The sequence below is a fragment of the Stenella coeruleoalba genome (genome assembly GCF_951394435.1).
Source record: "Stenella coeruleoalba genome assembly, chromosome: 12".
NCBI lineage: Eukaryota > Metazoa > Chordata > Mammalia > Artiodactyla > Delphinidae > Stenella > Stenella coeruleoalba.
In genome coordinates this window covers 11324577-11341581 of record NC_137158.1, presented here as the reverse complement: position 1 = coordinate 11341581, position 17005 = coordinate 11324577, and the positions used below count along the sequence as shown (strand labels likewise).

At 45.4% G+C, this 17005-nt stretch overlaps 1 protein-coding gene across 5 annotated transcripts in view; it reads right to left on the bottom strand.

Moving 5' to 3' along the window:
• Nucleotides 1–17005, bottom strand: part of KCNQ5 (potassium voltage-gated channel subfamily Q member 5) — a 577598-nt gene that overhangs the window by 91558 nt on the left and 469035 nt on the right. For 4 of the 5 annotated variants that reach the window (XM_079938653.1, XM_079938655.1, XM_079938657.1 and 1 more), the window contains exons 4-6: nucleotides 14165–14340; nucleotides 13777–13902; nucleotides 3582–3692 (exon numbers count right to left, since the gene is read on the bottom strand). In XM_079938653.1, the coding sequence (XP_079794779.1) occupies nucleotides 3582–3692; nucleotides 13777–13902; nucleotides 14165–14340 (413 nt within the window). The remainder of the gene's footprint in view (nucleotides 1–3581; nucleotides 3693–13776; nucleotides 13903–14164; nucleotides 14341–17005) is intronic. The other variant, XM_079938654.1, reaches the window with a different exon arrangement.

The window sequence follows — 17005 nt, the reverse complement described above, 5'->3', positions numbered from 1 at the left end:
TGCTGTCTAATCCTGCCCCACCTCCCTCCGTTCCCAGCTCGGAAACAGAAACACAAGGCTGGTAAAATAAAGCCTGTTATGTTATGTATAAATATATCCTGTAAGTTATGTAAGTACATACATGTAAATATAACTTATGTGCTATTCCTTCCAGTATCCATACTGATAGATACAAAGTCTCAGAAATTGATTTTTGTCTTAATTCATTTCCTAAGATCAGATAACTTAAATTTTGAGGTTTTAAGTTTTAGAAGTGCTACATAAACACCAAATAAAAAGGAAACACGTATTGATCAGTATTTAAAATATTTATCCCTTGTTTAATTGTAGTTAAAACATACTCCCTTCCAGATTAGAAGAGCCTATCTGTACCCTCCAGTCCTGCACTTGGTGAACAGGCTAGACAGAAAGATCCTCTCAGCAGGAGGTAAGGGGCTTCCGCAGGTGGAGAAAGGCCTGCCCCGCAGGGCGAGGTTGGGCAGGGGTCTCAGGGAAGGGGACCCCTGGTGGAGTTGCTGGTCTGTGTGACTCTGTGATGTGTGCGAGAGTCCTTCTGCTTTGAGGAAAAGATGGGGAAAGGAGCTTCTCTTTCTTGGTCCTCGGTTTCCTGGGTAGAAGGACCTCAAACAGGGATGGGCCACAATCCACCTCTGACTTTTGTTAGCAAAATGCCAACATGTTCTCCTAATTTCAATCCGACACCCCTGCCAGCCCGCGGGTGCACAAGACATAATGGCATTTCCAGCCACCTTGTTTTATTTAAAAGTATGCGGGAGCCACTGAGTCTTTCATTCAAGTAAGAACTCAGTACCTAACGTGAGGCTGCAGTAAAAAGATCCATGGTGAAGTCTACTTTGCTTGGCACTGTTAGGGCGTGTTCTATGCAAGCAAGATGTTCAGATCTCCAACATGTATTAATTTAATTTGCATATAAAACTGTAATCACTTTATTGGGAAACCTTTACAAGAATGGCCACTTAGTCTCTGACCCTTAACCTAAGAGCCACACAGCTGAACCTCCTGTGATGGTCCATGGTCTCAGGATGGAGTCAGGGGGTCTCACTGAGGTGGGCTGACCTTCAGGCCAAGTGGCCCAGGTCTTTTCACCTTTGAACACTTATGTCTGCTCACTTCTTACCCTTTTGTTTTCCCTCTCTTGCTGTTACCTCTTCCTGGTCTAATGTGTGTTCTATCACCGTACTTCTACATTGCTGTCTATAATCCTCAGAGGTGTGAAAGCACAGAGCTCAGTTTACCAGACTTTTCTCTAAATTAAGCAAAGGTTATGAACGAGCCTCGAGGCTCTCCTGGGAGGATGGCACATACAGGGGTGCCCATGGGAACAGCCCAGAGCAGGGAACAGCCCAGAAGGGGGCCTCCTTCCCTGCCTGTAGTTCTTCGAGGGATCACACGGGTTGTTATACGTGTGGCCTCAGGATAAGTATAAACACAACAGAGGCAGATCTTTTGTGCCATTATTTTGGGAAAAGAGCGCAAGACTACATTTTACTGTTTCTAAAGGTATTCTCCTGTAGGGAATCTGGTTATTGAGTGGGTCTCTGCCCACTGAATTGCTGGGCAGAGAATTGAATTCTGGTCTGAATTGCTGAGGTTGCCAGATTCCGCTGACTCTGGACAAGTGAGGCGCTTTTTGGACTCTGCTTCGTTTTGTCACAGCAGGAAACACACACATCATGAAAATTTTCTTTGTGACAAGCACCTGACTTACGTCATTGGTCTTAACAGATTTTCTCTGGGTGTGATAATTTTTCCTACCTGATACTGATAAAGAAATGTACTCAGGGTTTCTCTTACGGGCTGACTTGTGTCCAAAATTCACAGGCTGTAGTCCTAATCACCAGGACCTCAGATGTAACCTTATTTGGAGAAAAGGTCTTTACGAAGGTGATCAAGTTACAGTGAGCTCATTAGGGTGGGCCCTAACCTAGTATGTCTGGTGTCCTTTTTATAAAATTAATTAATTAATTAGTTTATTTTTGGCTGCGTTGGGTCTTCCTTGCTGCACGTGGGCTTTCTCTAGTTGGCGGCGAGGGGGGGCTACTCCTCCTTGCGGTGTGCGGGCTTCTCATTGCGGTGGCTTCTCTTGTTGTGGAGCACGGGCTCTAGGCTTCAGTGGTTGTGACACGTGGGCTCAGTAGTTGTGGCGCATGGGCTTAGTTGCCCCGCAGCATGTGGGATCTTCCCGGACCAGGGCTCGAACCTGTGTTCCCTGCACTGGCAGGCGGATTCTTAACTCCTGAGCCACCAGGGGAGCCCCCCTGGTGTCCTTTTAAGAGGAAACCTGGACACAAACATGGGCAGAGGGAAGACGATGTGAAGACACAGTGCTCAGACGGCCGTCTACGAGCCCTGGAAGAGGCCTGGCCACATCCTCCCTTGCAGCCCTCAGGAAGAACCGGCCCTGCCAGCTCCGTGATCCTGGACTTCCAGCCTCCAGAACTACAAGACAATGAAGTTCTGTTGTTTAAGTCAAGCCAACCAGTCCGTGATGCCTTGTTACAGCAGCCCTAGCAAACCAACACAGTCACATGTGGGCAGCACATGACAAACCCGGTTTCAAAGTGGGGTCTGATGCCCGTGCTCTCGCGTGGTCTCTTGGGACCCTTCTCTGACCTTGGTTGGTCCGGGGTGCAACCAGCTGGTCAGTCTGGAGCTGAGCTCTGGCCACGGGAAGGACAAGGGGTCCCAGGCAGAGGGGGAGCCCCGGCAGCTACAGGCTGTGGTGCTGAAGGCCCCACCCCCTTGGCTCCTGTGAGGGCTGCCCCGGGGCCTCTGCAGCAGAGGCTGTGACATGAGCCAGCCTGTGTCTCGGGCAAGACTGAGGCTGCTGTTCCCTAAGTGGGACAGCGGCCATGGCTCTCACAGTCCTGCTTGCTGGCTCCTCTCCAACAAGGGGAAGCCAAAAGCGAGCTCTTGGGGAGGGGGGCAAGTGGTAGTACTCTGACCAAGTGCCTTTGAAGACACAAGAGGATAAAACAATCAGAAAGGAAGGCTTCATCCAGTATGGAGAAAATAATCAGAAGCTTAAGAGAAGGGAAGTGTGTTCTTCATTCTGATAGGAAACTGGTTGTTAGCAAAAATCAATGATGACACAAGGAATAAATCATCTGACACATTAATAAAAACCCTTTAAATTCGTACGCTTTTCACTCAAGTAGACCTGAGAGGTAGCTACTCCACGTGGGCACGTGCATCTCTTCAGGAGTGCACGCCTTATGCACCTAATGGGAGCCGTCAGTTTAAGAGGAGGATATCTTTAAATCTTTACACATAGTTTCAATGTACTAGTAGCCTGTTGACTGAGAGGTGGTGTTGCCTGAATTATCATTTGGTCCTAAAGCCTCAGCTGGTGTAAGACTCTCGGGTTAAGCGACTCCGAGGGAAGACTGTATTTTGTAAATTATCCAACTAGATACATATAGAAAAGTCAACATTACATCAGAAAAATGATATTAGTAAACGATAGAGCTATGTTCTAGGGCATACGGTTTTGTGAAAGCTCGTGCTAATAAACCTCCAAGATCCAACTGAAAGTGCTTAAGTTTTGCAAAGATACTCACAGCAGGAAGTGCAAAGAAAGAAATGCCCAGGAGTGCAAAGCCCGCAGAGAGCAGCCTTCCCAGCCAGGTCAGGGGGGTTTTGTCTCCATAGCCGATTGTGGTCAATGTTATCTAAAAACAAAATAAATAGGACGTGCAGCTTAAGTACTTGAGAGGAAAGTCAGGACCCATGAACAGGAGGCAAAGCAACGTTTCCACTGAATCATCATTCAACCAGTCTGGTTGGTGCATTTTATTACTGTGCTTTAATTTTCCATGACGCATAACAGAACTTCTCGTTGTTTAAGGAAGGGAATAGCCTACATACTTGTTCCTCCCTTATAACACAGTTTTCCATCTTTTCTAAGTGCATTCAAAGAAAGGCTATATTATATAGTAAGTGGATAACCATCAATGATACAGAAACGACAGCACTATGGATTTGGGACTGGATCAGTACACAAAACAATAGTTTATGTTAATTCAGGCTGTCCATTTATTTCTTTGGCGGGCATTTCCTGAAGGTCTGGTGTGTGCAAGGTATGTGTTTTGATTTGTAGTGGAACAAAAATGAGAGGTACATAGTTCCTGTCCTGAGATATTTATGGCATAAGAGGGGAGATATGTCACACACTAATCATTAAAACGCAAAATAGGGCAAGACAGGTATTATGATGAATGCACAAAATAATTTGCTGCTCAAATTCAAAGAAGAGATTATTACCAGCTTGGGGGTGTTGAAGCAGCTTTGTTGGGAAGATGTCACCATACCCAGGCTTTGAAGGAGGGGTCATATTTTGAGAGGCAGAAATGATAGAGTGATCTAGGGAGGGGAAACAGGTGACCAGCTGCACAGCAGTGAAATAAACAGCGTGGGTTCTGGAACGTGTGTTCAGTTGGGCCGGAGCACGGTGGGTCTGAAGAGGAGGCTAACCAGCTATGCTGAAGCTGGACCAGGGAGTGTCTTTGAAAAATGATCCCTGGGTCGTGTCTCCCCAATGGTCAAGTGCTCCAGGGGCTGCCCATGTGCCTTAGAACAAAACCCTGGCTCCGCTCCAGGACCGACGAGGTTCTGCCTGATCTGGCAGAATGATGGGGCAACTGAACCGGAACAGCGGGAGTGGGACAATACGGGGTGGAGAGTAAAGAGATGAGCTGAGGAAGTTCACTAGAAGCGTGTCTGAGAGGAAGGCGAAGACGAAATCTACATGACTGGAAAGTTTCAGCTGGGAAGATGATTGCCCCATAAATAGAAATATGATAATGAGAAAGAGGAGGGTTTGGAGCAAAGAAGACGAGTGGCTTTCAAATGAAGGTTTTTAAACTATCAGTATGACGCTGATCTAGAAATGTCTGAGCAACGAATTAAGAAGGAGAGCTTGAGTCTTGAGAGAGATTGAGGTTGGCATGAAATCTGGGTTTTGGAATAGGGCGCCGAGTGACTCTAAGCTCTGTGAAGAAATGAGGTTGCAAAGGGTGCAAAGGAGGGGCCAAGGGCACTTCCTCAGGAGACAGACATGTAAGGGATGGAGGGGAAAGGAAAGTCAGAGGAGAATACAGTTTTTCAAAAGTAGGAGGACTGGGAATGGGTTACAGAAATGGAAACTCAATGAAGAGAGTTTCACAGAGGACCAGGTGAGCCCTGATGCCACAGGCTCAGGGAGAACAAGGAGAATGAGGACTGAGAAAAGATGTGGACACAGAGACAGGAGTCACTGTTGATTTCTAACAGCGGCAGTTTGGGGCAGGCTGTCCTCCCCGGGCTCTAAAGGAGGGCCAATTAGTTGAGAGGCAGAAATGGTGGAAGAAGAGGCGCTCTGTGATGGAGCTCCTCCAGAAGCGCTCGGCTCAGCTGGCCACCGCTCCCTAGACCCTCTCCTCTCTCCTCGCTTCTGTGCTTCTCCCTTTACATCTTTGGCAGCTCCTTTTACGTGGCTCCTGCTACCCCAGACCACCTCCAAATACTGGATTCTTAAGCTTTGCTTCTGGGTCTTTTTCTCTTTTAAAAATTCTGTTCTTCTCGAGACTTCCCTGGTGGTGCAGTGGTTGAGAATCCTCCTGCCGATGCAGGAGACACGGGTTCAAGCCCTGGTCCGGGAAGATCCCACCTGCTGCGGAGCAACTAAGCCTGTGCACCGCAACTACTGAGCCTGTGCTCTGGAGCCTGCGAGCCACAACTACTGAGCCCGCGAGCCATAACTACTGAGCCCGTGTGCCACAACTACTGAAGCCCGCGTGCTGCGAGTACTGCAGCCCGTGCACCTAGAGCCCGTGCTCCGCAACGAGAAGCCACTGCAATGAGAAGCCCGCGCACCGCAACAAAGACCCAACGCAGCCAAAAATAAGTAAATGAAATAACTATATAAAAAAATAAAAATTCTATTCTTCTGTAACTTTCCTTTCCCCCTCTCCCCTCCTTTCTCTCTCTTCCCCAGTGACGTGAAACACTCTCATGGGTATAAATACCATTTTTATGCTGAACACACTGAGTTTCTACCTCCAGGCCAGACCACTCTTCTGAGGTCTGGATTCACACATCTGCAGCGGGTATTCTGTTGGGATGCTGCACAGTCATTTAAATTGAACATGTCTAGGGACTTCCCTGGTGGTCCAGCAGTTAAGACTCCACGCTTCTGCTGCAGGGGGTGCGGGTTGGATCCCTGGTCGGGGAACTAGGATCCCGCATGCTGCATGGCCAAAAAAATAAATAAAGTAAAATAAAATAAAAGCAGGTGTTGTGAATTAAAGGATGTGAAACAAATAAAAAAGTAAACTGAACATGTTTAAAACGGAAATTGTACCATCCTAAACCCGCCGCTCCCTCGATGACACCCCCTCCTGGTGGAGAGCCCCACTGACCACCGTGCTGCTCAATCAGAAGCCTTGGGGCACTGCTGCCTCTCCCTCCCCACAGGTGTCTCTCTGAATACCTCAGCAGGTTCCGCTGCTTTGACCTCCCCAATCCCACTGCCTTCTCTCTGTCATCACGGCCACCACTGAAGACTGGGCTGCTAGAGCAGCCTCTTTTTTTTCTTAGATGATAATTATTCCAGTTTTATTAAGGAATGGTTGACATACATCACTGTTTAAGGTGTACGACATGACGGTGTGATTAACACGTACTGTGAAATGATGACCACAGCAGGGTTGGTGAACATCCATCATCTCATAGAGATGCAGAGAAAGAAAAGAGTGATGAGAACTTTTAGGCTTTACTCTCTGAGCTTTCCTGTATATCACATGGGAATGTCAACTACAGTCACCATGTGGTACTAACATCCCTGGTACTAGTTTATCTTATAACTAGAAGTTGGTGCCTTTCGACCACCTTCCTCCACTCCCCGCCCCTCTCGTAGCCACAAATATCATCTCTTTCCGTGGTTTTTTTTGGTAAGCTTCCACATATAAGTGAGATCACACAGTGTCTGTCTTTGTCTGCCTTGTTTCACTTAGCGCTCAAGGTCCACGCACATGGTCACGGATGACAGGGTTTCCTCGTTTTCGTGGCTGAGTAGCACCGTTGTGTATACACCACACCTGCCTGCACACTCGTCACCGTGCACCCTGAGGCTGCTCCTGTCCTGGCTCCTGTGCATCACGAGCCGCCGTCTCTCAGTTGCTCTTTCTACTTTTGCTCTGGCCTCTCTCAGTTCCTTCTCTGCACACCTGCAAGGGCTATTATTTTCTTACTCCTCTCTAAAAACCCTGCAATGGCTATTCACCAAATTCAGAATAAATTCTAAGCTCCTAGCTACGGACCTCGTGAGCTGGTCTCTGCCCAAGTCTCCAAGGTCCCCCTGGTCCCCCCCTGCTCACTGCACTTTGACTACAGTGCCCTTTCAGCTCCTCCGATGGGCCAGGCTATCCTGCCACAGGGCCTTCGCACACTCTGCTCCCTCAGCCCCCAGTCTTCGTGGGGCTCCTTCTCATCCTTCAGGTGTTATCCAAAACACTCTGTCCTCAGAGAGGCCTCCCCTGGCCACTGTCCACAGGCGGCCTCTGGTCTCTCTCTGTCCTGCTCGCTTCCTGTCAGCACTTATCATGAGGGGTAGTGTACTACTGCTCTACTTTCCTCTGGGGAGGGGTCCTTATTTCCTCTACTAGAAGGAGGGACCGTGTCTTTACTCTTTGTTGTCTCTCTAACATCCAGCATGATGTCTGCCTCCAGAGTAAGAGGAACTCAATAAATATTTAGTAAATAAATAAAGAATTCTTTCCAGAACATTGGCGACAGAGTGAGAAACATGGGGCCAGAACTCCTGGAAATCTCTGATGTGAGTGGGTGCTTTCTAGGATGTGCTTGTGCCTGTCTGCAGAGAGGCCGAGGCTGAGGAGGGGAGGGTGGCAGCCTTATGATGGGGGGGTACCCGAGGAGGAGGGACATAGGGTGAAGGACATGGTGGAGGGTTGGCCTTGGCCATGTGAGAGGAGGGCAGGGCTGGAAAGCTCAGGCCAGTTCCCGTCAACAGTGAAGGACAAAGGAGGGTCACCTGTGCGGAGCAAAGGGCCTGGAACAGGAAAGGCCCAGGCTGTGAGGCTGTGAGAGGGAACTGGCAGTAGAATCCAGCAGCCAAGTGAATCAGATGCCACCAGCAGTATGGGTAGAGGATTCTCAAAGGAATTCCTTGAGATTGCAGAAGCAGCATTCCTGGCTCCATTTTATTACAGGTTCCTAATTTTAAATACGTGGGAAAGATTTTAATCTATTATACCTGTTCTGCTTAATCTTAATTAAGATTAATCTTAATTAAGATAGCTTAATCCTTTTCAGTAGTTTATTAATAATAATAAAGGGAAGGAGAAATGTCACGGTTTGGTCACAGCAATAACTTTGCACTTCTCCGTCTGCTTTCCATTCCGATCACACATCTGAGCTGTTCTCCTTGTGGCTCAGTGCTCAGAGCAGTTTTTTGTGTTTTTTTTTTGTGGTACGTGGGCCTCTCACTGTTGTGGTCTCTCCCGTTGCGGAGCACAGGCTCCGGACGCACAGGCTCAGTGGCCATGGCTCACAGGCCCAGCCGCTCCTCAGCATGTAGGATCTTCCCGGACCGGGGCACGAACCCGTGTCCCCTGCATCGGCAGGTGGGCTCTCAACCACTGCGCCACCAGGGAAGCCCAGTCTCAATGTTTTTCAGGAACCTCTATACTGGTTTCCATAGTGGCTTCACCAATTTACCTTCCCACCAACAGTGCATGAAGGTTCCTAAGGGGGTCCTTTAAGGGAAGAAGATTCATGTTGACAGTTGTCAACAATCTCCTTCCCCCCCTCCCCTTCCCCTTCCCTCCTCTTTGCTCTTTTTCTCGTCTTCCGAGTCTCTTTTCTTCCCTTCTCTTCTCTTTGGGCCACTTCCTGAGCATACGGTTTCAGATAGTGGGTAGTCACAGAATCTGCACAGTCAATTTTGAAATTTGGTCACCTTGAACTAGTACATCAGAAAGATTTTTGATCTCCAAACATCAGAAACTCCTGTGTTGGTGGCATCATAAAATTTGGGCTCTGCTGTGGCAGGGAGCTCAGGGCATTAGCATTCCATACTGGTCTTCCAGGACTGTGGTCAAATATGTAGTAATAGTGGTGACTAACATCTGTCTAGTGCTTGATAAAGTACATCTACATGGCTTAATCTCATTTAATACACACAGCAACTTTGTGTTTGGGTACTATTCTTTTCTCAGTTTTACAGAGATAATAAATAATTGCTTAATATCACACCTCCACTAACAATGGGGCTGGAACCCTGGTCTCCTGACTATAATACATTTTTTTTCAATACAGCACGTGCTCAGTGCTTATGGAGAAATACTGAGCAAAAGTGTCCAGAGTCGCATGTGCGGTGACAATTTTCAAGGAACAGACATCTTAGGAAAGAGTTCCCCACAGAGACTTATAACCAGTATAGCCCATAAATGCCCTTAAGGTAGGCGTGGCACTTGGAGAGGTTATTAACCACTCGGCTGTTTTGGGGGGTAATGGCTGGGGTATGTGTGTCTCAGTTTTCACTTGGTCGTTAATAATCTTGAATGGTTAGAAGTAAAGTAAGGCTTGGATACCATCAGGTAATGCATTGGTAAGAAACACAACTTTAACTAACTGTACCAGCAGATACAGTTAATTATCCGACTCAGATAAGTCAGAAAGCAACAGCTTATAGGAGGTGGAAGAAAACATTTTGTCCCGGTGAACCTGATGGGAGGAGGGTTGATTCTCGGAAGGGTAACAGATGTTATCAATGACAAGGGTATCTTAGCTCTTTCCACAAATGTGCACCATTTCCTATTCTTAGACTTTGCAGGGGGATGAAACTCATGGCATATATTTGGGCTGTACAACCTGTTGAATGCAGAGCCTCCTATACTAATGCTTGGAGAAAGATTGTCTGGTTTTTAGCATGAATTCTGGGACTAACTCTGGCCGACATCAAATCCTCTACATGTCTGAAGGAATCATCTCAGGCACAGGTCTCAGGTGGAGGCTGTACTTTTCAGATGCTTTCTCAAGAGCAGATTTATACCATCTGCTGTTGTTTGCGTCTTTAAAAAAACCCGTAACACTGTCTTCGTCATGGGCATAGTGGTAAATAGGAAGAGGACAAGCTGGCCTTCAAGAATAGGTCATTACCAGGAAAAATTACTTCAGGAGGATGGGATCTTAAGTTGTTTCAGCCAATCAAAAGGAAGAAAATAATAACAGGAAAGAAGGAGATCATAATAAAACATAACTGCGGGAAAACCTGTTTTTAAATTACTTCAGAATAAACCTAAAGCAACTGGAAAGGAGGATAATAATAATAGGAAATAACATTAAATGGAACTCCGCCCAGCAACCAGAAGGTCCTCTTGTCCCGGAGCCGCAGCTGAGGCCTCAGCCTCTCCTCTCCCCCGGCACGTCCACTGTCATCAACGCCTCTTCAGTTGCTCCTTCAGAAGCCAGAACATCTTTTCATCGAAACCCCAGTTCCCACGCCCCTTCTGCGCTTAAGCCGTGGGTGTGCCAGGAAGGTACCGCTCTGTGCTCCTTGGCTGTAGCGGTTCTCCCACCTCACCATCCACGGCAGCTGCATCTGTGGTTGGGTACCTGCCATGCGCTTAGGACCAGCCCTTTGTATCGATTATCCCACTTACTCAGTGGGCTGAGTACTGTTGTTCGCTAGTATGGAACTGTTTTCAGGTATCAAAGTTCTCCGTGTTTTTACTGGCTCTGCTGATGGCACTACGTGTTCCTCCTGCAGTTGGTTTGGGTACAGCCCTCAGCACCTTCTTAATGGAAGGGCTTTCGTATTTAATATTTAGAATTCACTGGGACACTGGATCCGTAGCCTACAAATGGCATTTTAATGTCGATACTTCGGGCATTTTTTTTTTTTTAAGAAATGAGGATTTCCTTTTTTTTTTTTGGTTTTTTCACCAAAGCCTAGCACTAAGAAACACTCCAGTGCAGGATGCTTTCATTTCCCTATGTATTCTGGATACTTCCTTAGTTAGCAAGGTGTCCATTACATGCAACATGGACAATTTTATCTTTATTTCTATTTTTTTTACATCTTTATTGGAGTATAGTTGTTGGCAATGGTGTGATAGTTTCTGCTTTATAACAAGGTGAATCAGTTATACAAATACATATATCCTCATATCTCTTCCCTCTTGCGTCTCCCTCCCTCCCATCCTCCCTATCCCATGCCTCCAGGCGGTCACAAAGCACCAAGCTGATCTCCCTGTGCGATGCACCTGCCTCCCACTAGCTATCTAGTTTACATTTGGTAGTGTATTTATGTCCATGCCACTCTCTCACTTCAAACATGGACAATTTTAACTAAAAAGTAACCAGAAATAGATTTCATTAAGGTCTTCATTAACATATAATAAAAGGTACAGTCAGTATTTTAAATTTGTTTTACTTCACACTGGAGACCTAGTATGTTCTTATAAGGAATAGAACTAATAAGTTCTCTTGTTTGCTTTTTGTGGCTTCAGACGATTTCATGAATGAGTCAGTTAATATCAACAAACCCACTGTGGACCAACAAGGCCTTTTTTATTCCTAGAAGCTCAACACCTTAGAAAATTTTTACTCTTGTATTCAAGGCTAAATTTTTTTTTTCTTTAAAGAGACATAATTAGGCCATTCAAAGATCCTGTTAAGTACAGGTTAAACTTCAGTCAAATAGCACTACTGGAATGAAATCAATGAATAGACGTTGCTTTTCCCTGAAACGAACAGAGATGAACCTTTGGAAACCTGCTACATGGGTTGTTCTGGCAAAAGAAACAAGCTGGTGACTAAGTGAGAGGCACATTCAGAGCTTCCCACACACTGTTCAACACACAGTGCAGCGATTCTGATTAGTAGGAAGGAGAAAGGAAGACGGAAGGCCAGAAGGCCAGAGAGCTGCCAGGTGGACTCACCAACAGATGCACCTCAGAGAAGGGGCTTCTGAGTGTCCCGTCACTCACGCACGTTAGAATTATCACAGAGGCGCAAAATCTAAACTTCCAATTCAAATCGCTGCTTTGAAGCCTGGGATAATCAGTTGTCTTCCCCTTGCTGGCTAGAAAAGCCTCCTGTTTGCTCAGTTTACACAGTTTATCCCACCGCGAGTCATAGATATTCATTTGTTCTCTACACATAAGAAGTGTTTTAAGAATGTCAGATGACTGCTCTCTTCTGGGTTTTCCACTTTCCTCCTTTCAAAGTGGCCATTATTGTTTGTGGGGTAGGGGAAGCAGTTGGAAACCAAATTGTTAAACCAACAGAATGCTTTGTTATCAGCGGCACAATCTTGGAGACATTTAACTCTGATAATTTAAGGAAAAAAATCTTAATCTTCAGATGAATATATTTTTGATTTTTATTCATATTACTGCTGCTATGCAACCCACAAACATACCAAGTTCTGCTTACTACAGGCCCTGCCGAGTTATCCACGTCCTTGACAAGAGATCTAGTTCTCGCTGAGGAGCTTCTGACAAATAGCGGAACAATGCAACAACTGGGAACTTAAAAATCTGTGCTCCACAAAGCAAACTGGCAAACAAACTTACCAATGTTTTAATCACAGTTTAAGAAGATGACAGATTTTTATTGTGGCGACAATCTAGCACTCAAGAATTATTGCCGATGATTTAGAAGAGAACAAATTTGTTGGACCAAAGAGACAGGGAAAGTCTTCAAACAACTATAACTGCTCTTGTATTTTCACCCTTTTGGAATGTCTTAAGGAATAGAATTTTAAAAAATGTAGTTTACACATTGCATAAAGCACTCCTTTATCCTATGACATTCTTAATAGGGTACACGTTTCATCGACTGTTTTATAGATTCTTTACACTGTAAAGACAATTTTTGCTTTGATGGAAAACTATGTGTTGTTTAGAGTACACTCTTCCAGGTTCTCAGTTCCTGCTTTTATGGGGCGGGCTCTGCACCTTTCAGGCCTTTGAGCTATTTTAGGACTACATAAGTTGTAGCAGCAATGCAAAATAATTCTTGTTTACGGACATGTAAGTACATTCTGTCTGGTGCGGGTTCCTCTGACTTTCCTCTTTCACTGTGGAAGAAGCCAGGTGTGCCTCTGTTTGCACATTCATTTGAATACTTAAAAGTTTAAATAAAATCTTGAGGACATGTTTATTTTCTACCTGTATGAGAGTTGTGATTTTACTTTTATTTGTTTGGAAAACTATCCTTTAACAACAATATAAAGGAAAAAGAGTTTTATGAGTGGAAAGTTTTGAAATTCAGGATCTATAGTCTCTGATCTCAGAGATGGTTACCACTCTTCTCTTTTTCCCTTTTTGTACCATAATTTTACTTTTCTTTCATTCAGCTAGTACACCTTTTTTTCTTTTTTTTTTTTAAACCTCAGATAAACTTTTTGACAAGTGGCCAAACAATGCAACCATTTTTACTTTAAAGCTGTGCTCCACAGTTAAAATGAACAAGCCCATGAACATTTTAATCACGGTTAAAAAATTACTTGTCTTTATTGTGGCAACAGTGTAGCATGCAAGAAATACTACTGATGATTTGTTAGAGAACTTAACTTTGTTGGACTTAACAGGGGAAACTCTTTAGATAATTATAAGCGCTGTATATTTTCACTTACCTCCCTTTTGGAAGTTCATCGTTTTATTGGGACCACCCATGGGAATCCCTACACTACATTCAAAGGAAACATCTCACAGCATCCAATAAACACAAGCAGGCGCTCACACTCACCGTGCCCCACCAGAGTGCGTCCGCGTAGGTGGAGAATTCCTTGTTGGCGTCCTTTTCCACCAGGTAGACAAGGAAAGACGAAAAAATCAGAACCAAAAATCCTATGTACCAAGCTGTGATTAATTCCTAGATATAAAAGGAATGAGAGATTTTTAGAGGTGAAAAATCTTTGAAAAAGGAAAAAAAATACAAGCATGATTCCATGCGTTTGACTACTGCTTGGATATTTATGATGACTTTCACATAATCCACTACACCTTGTGTCCCACATTGCTTTAACCAATTACTGAAAAGATTAAGTTTGCTTTCGATGGGTTTAGTAAATATCATGGCAGCAAGGGAAGAAGTTAAGAACACCCTGCCCGCACCTGGGCGAGGGCCCCCCCACCTTGCTGTGTGCGTAGACCACGGAGCCCAGCAGCTTCCAGGTGCCGCCGCGCCTGTCCATGCGCACCATGCGCAGGATCTGCAGGAAGCGCAGGCTGCGCAGCGCCGACGTGGCGAAGATGTTACCCTGAGTTTTGGCAGAAACTACCGCTATGGAGGCGATGAGAACGATGGTATCTGAAAGAAAGAGGGTGAAGCAGCCGTAAGTAGCACGACCGGGAGGTTTTAGTTTCCAAAACAGGATTTCAGAAAGGGTCCTTTTGACCTGTTTGGGGCCCAGGGAACTGCTCTTGAGCCCCAGGCCGGCACGCGCCACGCGGGCTCTGTGATCGCCGAGGAGTGGAAAGCGGAGGATGTGGCCTCCTGCGCCTGCTGCCCCGGTCTGACCCTCGGCCGTTCTCTGCTTTAGCCACGCAGGTTTGGACCACTCGCCGTTTAACCGTCAAAGGCCTGGACACCGCCTTCGGAAGGTCCGGTGCTTGGAGGGCTTCGGGCTGGCGCAGCGTCCCCACGGCAGTCCTGGCGGCACGGGGCTTCTGCCTCTGCCCCTGCCCCAGCACCGCGGCCTGCTGTCTGATGCCACAGAGAGTACATAGCCTGTCCAGATGCGAAAGGGCTACTTCGCATAATCACGTCTCCTGTTTTCTTGCCGAGGAAGCTGGTAGCTCTGTTCTGCAGAAAATTCACTTGTGTTGTGGAGTCTGCACCTTTGCAGCCTCTTAGACAAAGGCCCCAACTGAGCGGACCGCTCTAAGCGTTCTGCTCTGCGTGCTCTGTACGGCGCAGTTCTGGGTAAGTTCTGTGCACAAGTTAATTAACATGCCATTTGTTACAATAGAGGAGGTGGTCATGCATACCACGCGCTGCATGGGAATGGATATTTAATGTCTGACATACTGACGTTTGGCCTAAATCATATCTGCCCTTTTGTCAGCTAAAAAGAGAAAAAGAGCAGCTAAGGAGAGCATAGAAAAGATGAATGACTTAATCGCTCCAAGGGTAAACATCTGAGCGAGGGAAGGTAGGCTTTGAAGTGGGAGAGGTGAAGTGGGATGAATGGCTTCCAATGGAGATTTTACAGTAGGTTAGTTTGACCTGATCATCCTCAGTAAGATGTCCTTCCTGCTTCAAGTGGGTTGTGCATGACCAGGTGGCCACACTCCAAAGAAGAGCTCCACCTCAGGGGGTCGCAGTTATTGATGTTTCTGGGAGCCTCAGGGGTAACTGCTGTGTGAATGTGTATCCTCTGCCCAGCCCAGTCGTGCCTGCATTCAGGAAGGCCTGGCCCCTGGTGTGCACTAACAGCATCCTTGGACTCACTCTCCTGGTGCCCTTTTGGGTCAGGACTTGGAGAGGGTCAGGGGTTGGCAGGACGTGGGTGAGCCAAAGGGATTCCTCCAGTTGCATCTGCACGCTGTGGGAGCTTGTGGCTGGGTGCACAGCCAGCCACAAATGCATCCTTTTCTCTCGCTCCATAGCTGTCGGAGATGAGAAGGAACTACCTACGTTGATACGGACATCAAAGACGTTAAGCGAGTAAAGTCAGTCGCAAAGCAGTATGTACAATGTACTCTTATTTAATAACACATGTATTATACACCTAGGAAAGATATGTGAGAATAGACACAGAATATTACTATGAATTCTCTCGGGGGTAGAGAGTTGTGGTGAGTATGTGGATAAAGGGACTTTCTAAGTTATTAATTTTGGTAATGTTGGAGTTTTATAACAATGAAAATGTCTTTTGAAATCAGGAAAAAACTTTAAAAAAGAGTTAAATGTGAAAACATCTCTTGGTTTTCATCATTTGGAGGGACTTACTTCCAAGACAAGTGGTCTACAGACAAAGGGACACTCCTTATATGGCCCTGATGGATATACATTTTGCTTCTATTTCTCATTGTAGGCCTGCTTCCTCACAAGTGTACAAAGGAAAGAAAAAGGTACAATATTAGAAAAAATTGAAAGAAGTGAATGACCAGTGGGGGTGCAGAAAGCACAGACTTAAGATTTACTTTGTGCCAGGCACTTCCTTTAGTTCTAGGTTTTTTACAAATGTTATATTATTTTAATTCTTATAACACCCCGTGTTGGTTAGGTATTCCACAGATGAAAAAAGCGAGACACAAAAAACATATATTGTATTAGTTTTAAAAAATCAGCTATAGGCCTGTTACACTACAGCACAAAAAGTATGCTATAAAGTCACAGTTCATTAGAGAAAACCTAGAAAAAGGAACCCTGTAGGTTTGAGACAATTTCAAAAATTATGCACAGTGAATCATAATCTAAAGGTTTTAAGTCACATAATATGTAAAGGTAACCACAGATTAGATTTAATACACTTATTTTAATTCAGATCAGAAAGTCAGAGTTCAATGAAATGAAGTCATAAATGAGCAACCACATGGCACACAATGAATGCACCCACAAAAATGTTTCTGTTGGAGTACAGTCATCCACTGGAATTTTGCTGTCAGTACCACCTAGATATTTCCCAGCTTAATATTTTAGAAGTTATGAGTACTCTTGACTTTCATTTTTTTTCATGTATTTATTATTTTTGTAGACCATTACTTAGCAGAATGGAGGATCCACAAGGTTGGATACTTGTATCCGAAGTATCTAGAACAGTGCCGGAAACATGGTAGGCACTCAATAAATGTTTACAGAATAAACTTAGGTTAATAAACATTTAAAAGTAGCTTGAGCTTTGTTCTCTTACCACATCAGTGGCTTAATAACTGGAACATCAATCTAAAATACCTGTAAGTTAATCAAACCAGCACAGAATTCTACAGCAATATAATAATTCACAGCCGTCAGCCACTGATGTTTATAA